General features: G+C 43.1%; 1 protein-coding gene across 1 annotated transcript in view; it reads left to right on the top strand.

The window, feature by feature from the left end:
- The window catches only part of LOC311144389 (succinyl-CoA:3-ketoacid coenzyme A transferase 1, mitochondrial-like), a 106555-nt gene that overhangs the window by 82877 nt on the left and 6384 nt on the right, over positions 1-17294 (top strand). The window contains exons 11-12 of the mRNA XM_084180404.1: positions 7920-8009; positions 11405-11485. Coding sequence (XP_084036530.1) covers positions 7920-8009; positions 11405-11485 — 171 coding nt within the window. The remainder of the gene's footprint in view (positions 1-7919; positions 8010-11404; positions 11486-17294) is intronic.

A 17294-nucleotide genomic window follows, 5' to 3' on the forward strand; every position in this document is an offset into this window, starting at 1 on the left:
ACAAGTCCTATCTCGACATAACCTGAAAGGCCGCTCAGCAAGGAAGAAGCCACTGCTCCAAAACCGCCATAAAAAAAGCCAGACTACGGTTTGCAACTGCACATGGGGACAAAGATCGTACTTTTGTGAGAAATGTCCTCTGGTCTGATGAAACAAAAATAGAACTGTTTGGCCATAACGACCATCGTTATGTTTGGAGGAAAAGGGGGGTGCTTGCAAGCCGAAGAACACCATCCCAACCGTGAAGCACGGGGGTGGCAACATCATGCTGTGGGGGTGCTTTGCTGCAGGAGGGATTGGAGCACTTCACAAAATAGATGGCATCATGAGGAAGGAAAATTATGTGGATATATTGAAGCAACATCTCAAGACATCAGTCAGGAAGTTAAAGCTTGGTCGCAAATGGGTCTTCCAAATGGACAATGACCACAAGCATACTTCCAAAGTTGTGCCAAAATGGCTTAAGGACAACAAAGTCAAGGTATTGGAGTGGCCATCACAAAGCCCTGACCTCAATCCTATAGATAATGTGTGGGCAGAACTGAAAAAGTTTGTGCGAGCAAAGAGGCCTACAAACCTGACTCAGTTACACCAGCTCTGTCAGGAAGAATGGGCCAAAATTCACCTAACTTATTGTGGGAAGCTTGTGGAAGGCTACCCGAAACGTTTGACCCTAGTTAAACAATTTAAAGGCAATGCTACCAAATACTAATTGAGTGTATTTAAACTTCTGACTCACTGGGAATGTGATGAAAGAAATAAAAGCTTAAATAAATCATTCTCTCTACTATTATTCTGACATTTCACATTCTTAAAATAAAGTGGTGATCCTAACTGACCTAAGACAGGGAATTTTTCTTGCTTTACTGGGAAGCTTAGCAGAGGTAGACATACTCTGGTTATTTTTATTAGTGCAGGGGGTGCTGCACAAAGTGGACTTCCTACTAGGGCACACCAACTCAGTGCTAACAGTATTTCTCTGCTTCATAGGCAGATGAGTACTGCATACAATAGCTGTAGGATCAGCAGAGGCATTCTGGGCAGTAAGAGGGACATAAATTAGGTTATTTACATTGTGTCTTCCAACGCCCCTAGGATAATGTACATTTGCTGAAGCATTATGACAACTCAGCGACACAATGGTAGGGATTAAATGAGCTGGACTTGGGTCATTGATAAGTCATTGTCTCAACACAGCCTTATAATGGTGTGAAATGATCCAGGAACCCAAATTATTTGGGTCCCATCCTACTTATAATACGAGCTTTGTTTCCAGAAGGTATCAAAATTGTGAATAAATGTTACACCCACAGAGCTGCAATAGTCTCGTAGCCAGTTAGGGAGGGCTAAAAGTCTGCTAAAAGTCTGCTGAACCGTTCAATGCCACGATTTAGGGAGGGCAGAGGGCCAGATATTATGGGGCGTTTGTTGGTGTCAAGACCCAATCAGTTCCTTAAAATCCATCTTCAGCTGTTCTGAGCTGCCCTTCATAATGTCTCATGATACAAACCAGGCTGTCCTTATTACATACACAGTTTACTTCACCTTTGCACTCAGGCACTTTATGAGGAAGGCCTAGTAATGGAACAAAATGGCAGGCGGAGCTGTCACTAGGACCCCTCCCATTCAGTAAGCAGAGACCAGAGAAGGATATGGTCCATTATTAGGTGTCAGCTCTGACTAAAGCTGCCATAAATCTGGTCCTGCGTCTCTCTCAGGTCACAGCCATTATCTACCCTGGGCTGGTGACACACATACAGGGGCGGATCTAGCCATTTGGGGGCCCTTAGCTAGATTTGGTTGGGGGTCCCCTACCTACAGTCATGGTCAAAAGTTTTGATAATGACACAAGTATTGGTCTTCACAAAGTTTGCTGCTTCAGTGTTTTTAGATATTTTTGTCAGATGTTACTATGGTATACTGAAGTATAATTACAAGCATTCCATAAGTGTCAAAGGCTTTTATTGACAATTACATTAAGTTTATGCAAAGAGTCAATATTTGCAGTGTTGACCCTTCTTTTTCAAGACCTCTGCAATCCGCCCTGGCATGCTGTCAATTAACTTCTGGGCCACATCCTGACTGATGGCAGCCCATTCTTGCATAATCAATGCTTGGAGTTTGTTAGAATTTGTGTGTTTTTGTTTGTCCACCCGCCTCTTGAGGAGAAAATGACTTTACCCCAGTCCTCAGCAGTCCAATCCCTGTACCTTTTGCACAATATCAGTCTGTCCCTGATGTTTTTCCTGGAGAGAAGTGGCTTCCTCGCTGCCCTTCTTGACACCAGGCCATCCTCCAAAAGTATTCGCCTCACTGAGCGTGCAGATGCACTCACACCTGCCTGCTGCCATTCCTGAGCAAGCTCTGCACTGGTGGTTCCCCGATCCCGCAGCTGAATCAACTTTAGGAGACGGTCCTGGCGCTTGCTGGACTTTCTTGGGCGCCCTGAATCCTTCACAACAATTGAACCTCTGTCCTTGAAGTTATTGATGATCCGATAAATGGTTAATTTAGGTGCAATCTTACTAGCAGCAATATCCTTGCCTGTGAAGCCCTTTTTGTGCAACGCAATGATGACGGCACGTGTTTCCTTGCAGGTAACCATGGTTAACAGAGGAAGAACAATGATTTCAAGCACCACCCTCCTTTTTAAAGCTTCCAGTCTGTTATTCTAACTCAATCAGCATGACAGAGTGATCTCCAGCCTTGTCCTCATCAACACTCTCACCTGTGTTAACGAGAGAATCACTGATAAGATGTCAGCTGGTCCTTTTGTGGCAGGGCTGAAATGCAGTGGAATTTTTTTGGGGGGATTAAGTTCATTTTCATGGCAAAGAGGGACTTTGCAATTAATTGCAATTCATCTGATCAGTCTTCATAACATTCTGGAATATATGCAAATTGCCATCATAAAAACTGAGGCAGCAGACTTTGTGAAAATTAATATTTGTGCCATTCTCAAAACTTTTGACCACGACTGTACATTTGACAGACATACAGGAGCAATTAAGGTTAAGTGCCTTGCTCAAGGGCACATAGGCAGATTATTGACCTAGTAGGCTCAGGGATTCGAACAAGCAACCTTTCGTTTACTAGCCCAATGCTCTTAACCGCTAGGCTACCTGCTGCCCATACATTTACGTCATTTAGCAGACGCTCTTATCCAGAGCGACTTACAGTTAGTGAATACATATTTTATTTATATTTTTATACTGGCCCCCCGTGGGAATCGAACCCACAACCCTGGCGTTGCAAACGCCATGCTCTATCAACTGAGCTACATCCCTGCCGGCCATTCCCTCCCCTACCCTGGATGACACTGGGCCAATTGTGCGCCGCGCATGAGTCTCCCAGTCGCGGCCGGCTGCGACAGAGCCTGGATTCGAACCAGGATCTCTAGTGGCACAGTTAGCACTGCGATGCAGTGCCTTAGACCACTGCGCCACTCAGGAGTATAGGGCTCTTGTCAAAAGTAGTGCATTTAATAGTTTGCCACCTCGTGGCAAAACATTTTAGTTGCCCCCCTTTTGACAGTGGAGAGAAGTTGTTTAGTTTTAAAGGAAATTTCCTGCAATTCCACACATTTTGCCATGGGGTCTAGAGAAAATGTTGCAATTTTAAAGCAAGTTTTCTGCAATTCCAATTGCCTTTAAATTGTTTAACTTGGGTCAAACATTTTGGGTAGCCTTCCACAAGCTTCCCACAATAAGTTGGGTGAATTTTGGCCCATTCCTCCTGACAGAGCTGGTGTAACTGGGTCAGGTTTGTAGGCCTCCTTGCTCGCACACGCTTTTTCAGTTCTGCCCACAAATGTTCAATAGGATTGAGGTCAGGGCTTTGTGATGGCCACTCCAATACCTTGACTTTGTTGTCCTTAGGCCATTTTGCCACAACTTTGGAAGTATGCTTGGGGTAATTGTCCATTTGGAAGACCCATTTGCGACCAAGCTTTAACTTCCTGACTGATGTCTTGAGATGTTCCTTCAATATATCCACATAATTTTCCTTCCTCATGATGCCATCTATTTTGTGAAGTGCTCCAATCCCTCCTGCAGCAAAGCACCCCCACAGCATTATGCTGCCACCCCCTGCTTCACGGTTGGGATGTTATTCTTCGGCTTGCAAGCCCCCCTTTTTCCTCCAAACATAACGATGGTCATTATGGCCAAACAGTTCTATTTTTGTTTCATCAGACCAGAGGACATTTCTCCAAAAGGTACGATCTTTGTCCCCATGTGCAGTTGCAAACCGTAGTCTGGCTTTTTTATGGCGGTTTTGGAGCAGTGGCTTCTTCTTTGCTGAGCAGCCTTTCAGGTTATGTCGATATAGGACTAATTTTACTGTGGATATAGATACTTTTGTACCGGTTTCCTCCAGCATCTTCACAAGGTCCTTTGCTGCTGTTCTGGGATTGATTTGCACTTTTTGCACCAAAGTACATTCATCTCTAGGAGACAGAACGCGTTTCCTTCCTGAGCGGTATGACGGCTGTGTCGTCCCATGGAGTTTATACTTGCGTACTATTGTTTGTACAGATGAACGTGGTACCTTCAGGCGTTTGGATTAACCAGACTTGTGGAGGTCTACAATTTTATTTCTGAGGTCTTGGCTGATTTCTTTTGATTTTCCCATGATGTCAAGCAAAGAGGCACTGAGTTTGAAGGTAGGCCTTGAAATACATCCACAGGTACACCTCCAATTGACTCAAATGATATCAATTAGCCTATCAGAAGCTTCTAAAGCCATGACATCATTTTCTGGAATATTCCAAGCTGTTTAAAGGCACAGTCAACTTCTGACCCACTGGAATTGTGATACAGTGAATTATAAGTGAAATAATCTGCCTGTAAACAATTGTTGGAAAAATTACTTGTGTCACGCACAAAGTAGATGTCCTAACCGACTTGCCAAAACTATAGTTTGTTAACAAGAAATGTGTGGAGTGGTTGAAAAAACGAGTTTTAATTACTCCAACCTAATTGTATGTAAACTTCCGACTTCAAATGTATATGCAAATAGATCATTGACATATATAGATCATTGACATATATGGGTCTGTGCCATTTACTTTGAACTGGACTGTGTTTACAGCATGAGCGGTCGTGAGTAGATGCGCTTGTTTTGAGTAATGTAATGGACATACACAAAATGGTCCAAATTGGTGAAGTGAAATGAAAAAAAATAACTTGTTTCAAAGAATTCAAAAAAATAAATAACGGAAAAGTGGTGCGTGCATATGTATTCACCCCCTTTGCTATCAAGCCCCTAAATAAGATCTGGTGCAACCAGGTACCTTCACATAATTAGTTAAATAAAGTCCACCTGTGTGCAATCTAAGTGTCACATGATCTCAGTATATATACACCTGTTCTGAAAGGCCCCAGAGTCTGCAACACCACTAAGCAAGGAGCACCACCAAGCAAGCGGCACCAGGAAGACCAAGGAGCTCTCCAACAGGTCAGGGACAAAGTTGTGGAGAAGTACAGATCAGGGTTGGGTTATAAAAAAATATCTGAAACTTTGAACATCCCACGGAGCACCATTAAATCCATTATTAAAAAATGGAAATAATATTTCACCACAACAAACCTGCCAAGAGAGGGCCACCCACCAAAACCCACGGACCAGGCAAGGAGGGCATTAATCAGAGAGGCAACAAAGAGACCAAAGATAACCCTGAAGGAGCTGCAAAGCTCCACAGCGGAGATGGGAGTATTTGTCCATAGGACCACTTTAAGCCGTACACTCCACAGAGCTGGGCTTTACGGAAGAGTGGACAGAAAAAAGCCATTGCTTAAAGAAAAAAATAAGCAAACACTTGTGGAAAATCAAAGTTCTTACAGAGTTTTTGTTGCATCAAGATATGACTTTATTAGGGTTTCAACAAAGCCGATGCCGGTCTGCAGAGTGGCACCCTTTTTCTCTCTCTCTCTCCCAGTTATATATCCCATCCATATCTCCTCTAGCTCAAAATCCCTCCCTCTTCAGTTTCCCGCTCTTTATCGCTCCGCCCACTTCCTTTGTCTATGATGGCGGCTAAATTCGACTTTCATTCAGTTCAGAATAAATACTAATACCATCAATCAATCCCTTATTTTGCAAAAACACTCATGTTTAGTTTAAACTCTGTTCAACCCCGGCTCTCCCGGGCTTGACCTGAAGACCGATTGTTGGACATGACAGGTCCCTAAATCCTTGAAACATACACAAACCCCCACACACACAGTGAAATGATCCAATTAAGTTCCTGGCCCAATAACAAAGAACTTTAACTCTATGTACGTCATTAACCCAGTTTTATCTCATAGTCCACTAAAAAATCTCCATCAACACGTTTGGTGTTTGCCAAAACGCATGTGGGAGCCTCCCCAAACATATGGAAGAAGGTACTCTGGTCAGATGAGACTAAAATTGAGCTTTTTGGCCATCAAGGAAAATGTCTGGTGCAAACCCAACACCTCTCATCACCCCGAGAATACCATCCCCACAGTGAAGCATGGTGGTGGCAGCATCATGCTGTGGGGATGTTTTTCATCGGCAGGGACTGGGAAACTGGTCAGAATTGAAGGAATGATGGATGGCGCTAAATACAGGGAAATTCTTGAGGGAAACCTGTTTCAATCTTCCAGAGATTTGAGACTGGGACGGAGGTTCACCTTCCAGCAGGACAATGACCCTAAGCATACTACTAAAGCAACACTTGAGTGGTTTAAGGGGAAACATTTAAATGTCTTGGAATGGCCTAGTCAAAGCCCAGACCTCAATCGAATTGAGAATCTGTGGTATGACTTAAAGATTGCTGTACACCAGCGGAACCCATCCAACTTGAAGGAGCTGGAGCAGTTTTGCCTTGACAAATGGGCAAAAATCCCAGTGGCTAGATGTGCCAAGCTTATAGAGACATACCCCAAGAGACTTGCAGCTGTAATTGCTGCAAAAGGTGGCTGGACAAAGTATTGATTTTGGGGGGGGTGAATAGTTTCACAATAAAACATATTTTGCATCTTCAGAAAGTGGTAGGCATGTTGTGTAAATCAAATGATACAAACCCCCCAAAAATCCATTTTAATTCCAGGTTGTAAGGCAACAAAATAGGAAAAATGCCAAGGGGGTGAATACTTTCGCAAGCCACTACATACCAACCCTATATCCCCTGGATATTGAACAGAGTGCCGTGCAGGCTCTTGTGATTGATGAGCGAAACAGCTTTTAAATTGGTTATTCAGCCATCTCACCCCCTGGGCATGTGCATGCCAGTAAAGCTCATTGGATACAGAGAAATGAGAGGCCTGTGTATGATTTTTCTCACACTTGACAATCCAATTTTGATGTTCTAATTAGATTTTTCTTCACTGGTTTTGGAAACAAATGTTTTCTCTGGTCTGTATTGAATGCAGACCTCAATACTGTGCCAGGGATCGGGGTGTGTGTGTGCGTATGCGTGTGCTCGTGTGTGTTTTGACTGTCCATTAACAAGAAATAAGCTGGCTGGACTCACTGGTCAGGCTGTTAATGTGCCTCTCTTCATCAGTGGATTACTGTCTACAGTGCCAGCTTGGTTTAATCTCTGGATTGGAAAGTGAGCTATGCTGTACTATGCTTAGGCCTACGTTAATGGTGGCATGTGTGGAAGATGCCTTACTTTACGTTCTGTATCGGCTGTTACTGGTGGCATGTGTGGAAGATACGTTACTTTACGTTCTGTATCGGCTGTTAATGGTGGCATGTGTGGAAGATGCCTTACTTTACGTTCTGTATCGTCTGTTAATGGTGGCATGTGTGGAAGATACGTTACTTTACGTTCTGTATCGGCTGTTACTGGTGGCATGTGTGGAAGATACCTTACTTTACGTTCTGTATCGGCTGTTACTGGTGGCATGTGTGGTATCGTTTACTGTATTGCTTTGCTTGTCCTTCAGGGTAAGATGGTGAAGGGGATGGGTGGAGCCATGGATCTGGTGGCCAGCGCTGGAACCAAGGTGGTCGTCACCATGGAGCACTCAGCTAAGGTAAGAGTGTGTGTCTATGTGTGCGTGCGTCCAAAGACAACCCAAGGCCATCCAGTTCCAGTGTCGTGTATATGAGTGACTCCGGATCAGCTATATTTAGGACAACATATACACTACCGGTCAAAAGTTTTAGAACACCTACTCATTTTTGGGTTTTTCTTTATTTTTACTATTGTCTACATTGTGGAATAATAGTGAAGATATCAAAACTATGAAATAACACATATGGAATCATGTAGTAACCAAAGAAGTGTTAAACAAGTCAAAATATATTTTATATTTCAGATTCTTCAAATAGCCACCTTTTGCATTGATGACAGCTTTGCACACTCTTGACATTCTCTTAACCAGCTTCACCTAGTATGCTTTTCCAACAGTCTTGAATGTGTTCCCACATATGTGGAGCACTTGTTGGCTGCTTTTCCTTCAGTCTGTGGTCCGACTCATCCCAAACCATCTCAATTTGGTTGATGTCGGGCGATTGTGGAGGCCAGGTCATCTGATGCAGCACTCCATCACTCTCCTTCTTGGTAACATAGCCCTTACATAGCCTGGAGGTGTGTTGGGTCATTGTCCTGTTGAAAAACAAATGATATTCCCACTAAGCCCAAACCAGATGGGATGGTGTATCGCTGCAGAATGCTGTGGTAGCTATGCTGGTTAAGTGTGCCTTGAATTCTAAATAAATCACAGACAGTGTCACCAGCAAAGCACCCCACACCATAACACCTCCTCCTCCGTGCTTTACGGTGGGAAATACACATGCGGAGATCATCCGTTCACCCACACCGCGTCTCACAAAGACACGGCGGTTGGAACCAAAAATCTCCAATTTGGACTCCAGACCAAAGGACAAATTTCCACCGGTCTAATGTGCAGTTTTTTTGGTTACTACATGATTACATATGTGTTATTTCATAGTTTTGATATCTTCACTATTATTCTACAATGTAGAAAATAGTAAAAATAAAGAAAAACCCTTGAATGAGTAGGTGTTCTAAAACTTTTGACCGGTAGTGTATGTCCTAACATACATTACCGTTTAAAAGTTTGGGGTCACTTAGAAATGTCCTTGTTTTCGAAAGAAAAGCATTTTTTTGGTCCATTAAAATAACATCAAATTGATCAGAAATACAGTGTAGTGTCATGGATTCAGCCAAGGCTGCTCCTCCTCCTTGCTCGGGCAGGCTTCGGCGTTCGTTGTCACCGGAGTACTAGCTGCTACCGATCTATGTTTCTGTGTTCTACTTGTTTTGTCTTTATTGTACACACCTGGTTCCCATTATGTCTATGATTTGTTTCCTATTTAACCCTCTGGCTCCCACTGTGTTGTGTGCGTGTTTGTTCTATGTTTGGTGTTATCGACTGGTGAGCGGGATTGTCCTCCCTGCATGGAGTTTATGTTCATTTATATTTACGAGTAAAGTACGTTGTCTACTAGCTCTGTGTCGTGCACCTGACTCCGTCCTACCGCTACACACTGACGCCTGACATGTAGACATTGTTAATGTTGTAAATGGCTATTGTAGCTGGAAACGGCTGATTTCTAAGGAATATCTACATAGGCGTACAGAGGCCCATTATCAGCAACCATCAGTCCTGTGTTCCAATGGCACGTTGTGTTTGCTAATCCAAGTTTATCAATTTAAAAGGCTAATTGATCATTAGAAAACAATTTTGCAATTATGTTAGCACAGCTGAAAACTATTGTGCTGAGTAAAGAAGCAATAAAACTGGCCTTCTTGAGACTAGTTGAGTATCTGGAGCATCAGTAATTGTGGGTTCGATAATGGTTGCTGATAATGGGCCTCTGTACACCTATGTAGATATTCCATTAAAAATCAGCAGTTTTCAGCTACAATAGCCATTTACAACATTAACTATGTCTACACTGTATTTCTGATCAATTTGATGTTATTTTAATGGACAAAAAAAATTGATTTTCTTTCGAAAACAAGGACATTTGTAAGTGAACCCAAACCTTTGAACAGTAGGTAGTGTATATACTGCTTACCTGGGATCCATTTTTAAGAAATATATTCTGTGATATACTGTAATCCCTAAAGTGGTTTAGAGAGCAGAGTTTAATGAAGGGGATTTCCTGCAGCAGCTTCCGTCCATAACGTCTTGTTCCAATATCTGAGGGTGATGAGTCAGTTCCTTTAATGAGCTTTTGATTCCAGTAATGGATGAAATAATGATTAAATGATGCCTCTGACAGTCCCAGAGCTCCCTATAGGCGGCTTGGTGCTCATATGGACTAATGCTCTCAACACTACCAATACGTACTGGAGCAGGGCACCCACCTGATCATGGCAGTGGAATGCAATTCCCTGAAAAGGCCTCTGTAATGGGAGTGTTTGTGCCCCTGTCTGTCTAGGCCTATGATCTGTAATGGGAGTATTGTTGGCTGTTCAGGCCTATGTCTATGGCTGTGACGGTCTTGGAATTTGAGGTTACAAGTAAAAGTCACCTAGTAAAATACTAGTTGAGTAGAAGTCTAAAAGTATTTGGGTTTTAAATATACTTAAGTATCAAAATTAAATGATATTAAATGTGGTCCTCTGTAGCTCAATTGGTAGAGCATGGCGCTTGTAACGCCAGGGTAGTGGGTTCGATCCCCGGGACCACCCATACGTAAAAATGTATGCGCACATGACTGTAAGTCGCTTTGGATAAAAGTGTCTGCTAAATGGCATATTATTATTATTATTATTATTATTATTATTAAATGTAATTGCTAAAATAGAACAGGTATGTTCTCTTGACCATTTTTCTGTCCTGATAAGCATTCAAAATGTAACGAGTACTTTCGGGTGTCAGAGAAAATTACATTATTTTCTTTAGGAATGTAGTGAAGTAAAAGTTGTCAAAACTATAAATAGTAAAGTAAAGTGCAGAGACTCAAAAGAAACTACTTCTGTAGTATTTTTACTTAACCACTGATTTATTATTTAGGTTTTTACTTATAAATATGATTTAACAAATTAAGAAATGCCAGGTTGCAGAGGATCTGTCCCATTTTTGTATTGGGGGGGGGGGGTCACATACCCCTAGGACAGAGAATAACGAGAGCCCAGCTCCCCGACACACACACACACACATCACACACACACACATCACATCACATGGGTGCATTTCCATGGACGGTGAAGAGGCTTATCACACATTACATCTAAAGCCCTGATAACAGTCAGTGTCATGATGAATGTGGTACAGTAAATCTGGTAACAGACTAGGACAATTCTTGGTAGACAGAGACAGGTTGTATCAGCTGTAGGGACCAGTTAAACTGGGTTGTTGTGTATGACCTTTAACATAACCTTTGCTCTCTCTCTCTTTCTCTCTGTCGCTTGTTTTCTCTCCACCTTTCTCTTTCCATTGTTCTTTGTCAGGGAGGAAAACACAAGATTCTGGACACATGCAACCTGCCACTGACAGGAAAACAGTGTGTGGATCGGATCATCACTGAAAAGGTGTGTGTGTGTGTGAATGCATAGGTCTGTTTGAGTTCTGTGTGTTTCTCTTACCTCTTTTCAGTTTGCCAAGGTGTCCTCCCTATCTGTGTTGTCTAGATTCAATTCACTGGCTTTCGTATACAAATCAAGCTCCTCAAAACACAGCCCTCATGTGAATCTCTTCCACACAGAAATATTGAAGTGACTCTTCAAAACAACTCTGTATAATCCAGGTATTTAGGAGTCCAACTGGGGCTGTTCAGACGCCTGGGTTATATTATACCTAAGCTGAATATCTGTCATAATGTCAGGCTTTATGTGAAACACTTTGCTCCAGTGACTATACAGGACTACTGACTCACTGTAGGTCTGCAGCTGGCACGCTCCTCTCCAGCTCACAGAATCATGAGGGTTTATAGCGTTGGAAAAGGTTGAAAGAGCACAAACACAATCGCTTGTCCTTGGCGATTGGAAGCCACTGTGCTTATTTCAGTATTCTAAAGAATACGCCCAATCTTTTTACCTGGTAAGTTTATAATATAGACAAAGACACACTGAAAGAGAGATGTAAACACACACACACAAACCAAGCAACACACACACTCACACACACACACACCAGGGACTGATAGATAGTATTTATGCTGCAGAGGGACGTGGGGAGATGGAAATTACTTTCATTTGGTTTACCGTAATCCAATCAGCAGATTTCTGCTAGGACGCCCGATCTTGATTTGACATCCCAGAACGTAGGGCTGTCTTCTATGATGGCACATTTTATGATGTTACCAGCTCCACCACATGGCCCACCGTACTGCTAGTAATGCTTAATCTGGAAACCACTTTCCCCTAAAGAACTGTAATGTTCTTACGTTTGCAAAGCTGCAGAAATAATTACTGTTACAGTATAAAAAAAATTGCATAAGGATTTCTAACATTTCAGTAATCATTTGTACTTTTTGTAAATTAGTCAGTCAAAGAATATAATGTTTTCATAATGTTTGAGAAATCACAGTTATTTCTTATGGTAGGACTGTAAAATGTTCTAGCAACGTGATTGCTGCAGCCAATATTTTTGTTCTAAAATGCAGCAGGGATTTTGGCCCACTCCTCCATACAGACCTTCTCCAGATCCTTCAGGTTTCGGGGCTGTCGCTGGGCAATACGGACTTTCAGCTCCCTCCAAAGATTTTCTATTGGGTTCAGGTCTGGAGACTAGCTAGGCCACTCCAGGACCTTGAGATGCTTCTTACAGAGCCACTCCTTAGTTGCCCTGGCTGTGTGTTTCGGGTCGTTGTCATGCTGGAAGACCCAGCCACGACCCATCTTCAATGCTCTTACTGAGGGAAGGAGGTTGTTGGCCAAGATCTCGCGATACATGGCCCCATCCAACCTCCCCTCAAATCGTCCTGTCCCCTTTGCAGAAAAGCATCCCCAAAGAATGATGTTTCCACCTCCATGCTTCACGGTTGGGATGGTGTTCTTGGGGTTGTACTCAACCTTCTTCTTCCTCCAAACACGGCGAGTGGAATTTAGACCAAAAAGCTATATTTATGTCTCATCAGACCACATGACCTTCTCCCATTCCTCCTCTGGATCATCCAGATGGTCATTGGCAAACTTCAGACGGGCCTGGACATGCGCTGGCTTGAGGAGGGGGACCTTGCATGCGCTGCAGGATTTTAATTCATGACGGCGTAGTGTGTTACTAATGGTTTTCTTTGAGACTGTGGTCCCAGCTCTCTTCAGGTCATTGACCAGGTCCTGCCGTGTAGTTCTGGGCTGATCCCTCACCTTCCTCATGATCATTGATGCCCAGGCCATTGTGGAGAGGTTGGAGTCTGTTTGATTGAGTGTGTGGACAGGTGTCTTTTATACAGGTAACGAGTTCAAACAGGTGCAGTTAATACAGGTAATGAGTGGAGAACAGGAGGCTTCTTAAAGAAAAACGAACAGGTCTGTGAGAGCCGGAATTCTTACTGGTTGGTAGGTGATCAAATACTTATGTCATGCAATAAAATGCAAATTAATTACTTAAAAATCATACAATGTGATTTTCTGGATTTTTGTTTTAGATTCCGTCTCTCACAGTTGAAGTGTACCTATGATAAAAATTACAGACCTCTACATGCTTTGTAAGTAGGAAAACCTGCAAAATCGGCAGTGTATCAAATACTTGTTCTCCCCACTGTATCTAGCAGGTACATGTTTCAGTCTGAATATCACATAGCTAGCAGGTACATGTTTCAGTCTGAATATCACATAGCTAGCAGGTACATGTTTCAGTCTGAATATCACCTAGCTAGCAGGTACATGTTTCAGTCTGAATATCACATAGCTAGCAGGTACATGTTTCAGTCTGAATATCACATAGCTAGCAGGTACATGTTTCAGTCTGAATATCACCTAGCTAGCAGGTACATGTTTCAGTCTGAATATCACCTAGCTAGCAGGTACATGTTTCTGTCTGAATATCACATAGCTAGCAGGTACATGTTTCAGTCTGAATATCACCTAGCTAGCAGGTACATGTTTCAGTCTGAATATCACCTAGCTAGCAGGTACTAGTTTAAGTCTGAATATCACATAGCTAGCAGGTACATGTTTCAGTCTGAATATCACCTAGCTAGCAGGTACATGTTTCAGTCTGAATATCACCTAGCTAGCAGGTACTAGTTTAAGTCTGAATATCACATAGCTAGCAGGTACATGTTTCAGTCTGAATATCACCTAGCTAGCAGGTACTAGTTTAAGTCTGAATATCACATAGCTAGCAGGTACAGGTTTGTCTCATCAATGCCCTGATTATTATTTAATTATTAAAATATGGACCGTTATTATACTCAAACCTCTCAGAGCAGACCAGAGCAGACATCATGTGGCCCTAAATAATGCCTGTTGATGACTGCTGTGCTGACCAGGACAAAAGGCTGCCTGGAGACATCACTGGCTCCATTGTCAGCTTGGCTGGCCAGAACAGAGGGGTCACAGTGGTGTAATGGAGGTCTGCATAGGATCATCGATTCTATGTGTGTGTGTGTTCAGTATTGCAGGGGGTATAGAGGCAGATCAATGTGGGAGCTTTGTGTGGGTCGTGTAGTCGTGTTTCTCTCAGTGTCCGATTTCGCCAGACTCTGCATGTTCCTTTTCTTCATCTCTTCCTTTCTTTCTGAATGTCTGTCCGTCTGTCTGTCGCTCTCTTTCTCTGTCCCGCTCTCTCGCTCTTCGTCTCCCTATAGGTGGTTATAGAATTGTGACCATTCAGGGTTGTATTTTTTTTATTTTATATATCCGCTCCTTTCTGCTCGGGTGCGTTTTAGAGCAAATGCACAACATGATTCCCAGCGAGATGATTTCTGTCAACATTTATAAAGGTTAAAGCGTCTCCTATCCACCGCAGTGACTGCCACCCCCCTCTCCTCCTTCATCCTTCTTTTCTGCACTCCTCCCTCTATCCTCATCCTTCCCTCCCTTCTCTTATTACCTCTTTCCTCTTATTTTGCTATTTTCTCTCTCTTTCTCCCCTCATCCCCCACCACTCTCTTCTCTATCTGGTTACTTTTCCCTCTTTCCTTCCTCCCCCTCCTTCCTCCCCCTCTCCTTCCCCTCTCCTTCCTCCCCCTCTCCTTCCTCCCCCTCTTTCCTTCCTCCCCCTCTCCTTCCTCCTGTCGTTTGTGTAGATCAGGCAGCCACATGATCCTCTCACATGAGGCCTCCCCACAGCAGCCTGCCAATGTGTGTTAACTAGACATTTATCTGATGAGGTGGGGGGCTGGACCCTGCCCGCTACCCGCCCCTAGAGCAGCACTCTCCGACTAGTGTTGATGTTTCTAACGGCTGCTTCAGAGCAGGTTACAACAGACATATAGAGCTGACGAGCTTTTCAATAAAGCCTGGACTGTGCTCTCTGTCTCTCCACCTATAACAGCTCCCCCCGTTACCCACTCCTCTCCCCCAACTGCTCTCTATCGTATTATTGCCTTCCTATGAATTCACATTACTATAAAGTGTGTGTGTGTTGAAGGGGCAGGGACAGGACAGTTGGATGATAAGGAGACAGCTCAGCAGTGGAGACCAGCAGAAAGAGACTGCTTCGGACTGCGTATACATAGTGTTTGGCCACCATCAGTGCTGCTTGCATTAACAGTATGGGCTCTATTTTCGGCTGGCGTTAAGGTGGCGCTAGTGTCAAACGTGCATTAGTTTGCAATTTCGTCATGCAAAAACTGGGGCACTAGCATTTCCCAGCCCTAACGCCAGGTTCTGCAATTTATCTGTCTTATATCAGCTCGCTTGCGCTCAGATGGGCAGGTGGAAATATTTTAGGCGTATCCTTAAAAATGTGATCCAAAGTACTAATTTCAGGAATTTGGACAGCGGAAACGCAGCCTATCCAGCTGTGATGCACACTGCCCATATACGCATGGAACAAGAGTAGCCTAATGTGATTTTGGTGACATAAAAAAACATAAACTCATGTTCTTTCCCATTTTGTTTTATTTGATTAAAAACCAATCATAGCCTCCCCTCTGCTCAATAAAGCCTTTGTTTTTGTCTGCTCAATACAATCATGAAGTAGTCAAGACTGTCGATAAAGGGTTTGGCTCCTGAGACTGCTTGGAAATCAGTCTTAATCACCAAAGCTTTATTAAAATATAAAGTTTGAGAGGAGTGAATTCCCTTTTTATATGTGCATTGTAGGCAAGACCACATTATTTAAGCCATGCAGGTCACGTTTTGGACGTGCGTAAAACCCCCTCCATGATGTAGGCTAAGTGTCCATGCCCATCATGAAACGAGATATGCGAACCTCTGTGAATACCGGTGAACCTCTTATTTAGAAGTTGTAACCTGTAAAGATTGCTTGTTTTCCATTTCATATGTTCAAAACCCAAGCCCTCCCTTAGGCCTACTATAACAAAGGCTGGTTCAACAACAAGCCCTCCCTTAGGCCTACTATAATGAAGATTGGTTCAACAACAAGCCCTCCCTCAGGTATACTATAACAAAGGCTGATTCAACAACAAGCCCTCCCTTAGGTCTACTATAACAAAGGCTGGTTCAACAACAAGCCCTCCCTTAGGTCTACTATAATGAAGGCTGATTCAACAACAAGCCCTCCCTTAGGCCTACTATAACAAAGGCTGGTTCAACAACAAGCCCTCCCTTAGGCCTACTATAATGAAGATTGGTTCAACAACAAGCCCTCCCTCAGGTATACTATAACAAAGGCTGGTTCAACAACAAGCCCTCCCTTAGGTCTACTATAATGAAGGCTGGTTCAACAACAAGCCCTCCCTCAGGTCTACTATAACAAAGGCTGGTTCAACAACAAGCCCTCCCTTAGGACTACTATAACGAAGACTGGTTCAAAAACAAGCCCTCCCTTAGGTCTACTATAATGAAGGCTGGTTCAACAACAAGCCCTCCCTTAGGCCTACTATAACAAAGGCTGGTTCAACAACAAGCCCTCCCTCAGGTCTACTAAAACAAAGGCTGGTTCAACAACAAGCCCTCCCTCAGGTCTACTATAACAAAGGCTGGTTCAACAACAAGCCCTGTCTTTTATATCCTGAGGATTTTATGATATCATTACATTTATTTATTGTTGTTTAAAAAAGAACTGCTTGTTTTTTGTTTAATTTTATTACGACCAAACTTATTAGAATGATTCACCTTCCTGGTATTATGGTGACAATGTCCGTGGCGCGCTTGCAATACGACTTCCTTGAGGTGTGTGAATGCGATCTGATCTGTAAAATGGTTCCAATATGTGTGTTAAACATATGAGTGGACATTCTCCCTTTCTCTTTATATTGGATCTATA

The sequence above is a fragment of the Coregonus lavaretus genome, assembly GCF_964263955.1.
Source record: "Coregonus lavaretus genome assembly, chromosome: 17".
Lineage (NCBI taxonomy): Eukaryota > Metazoa > Chordata > Actinopteri > Salmoniformes > Salmonidae > Coregonus > Coregonus lavaretus.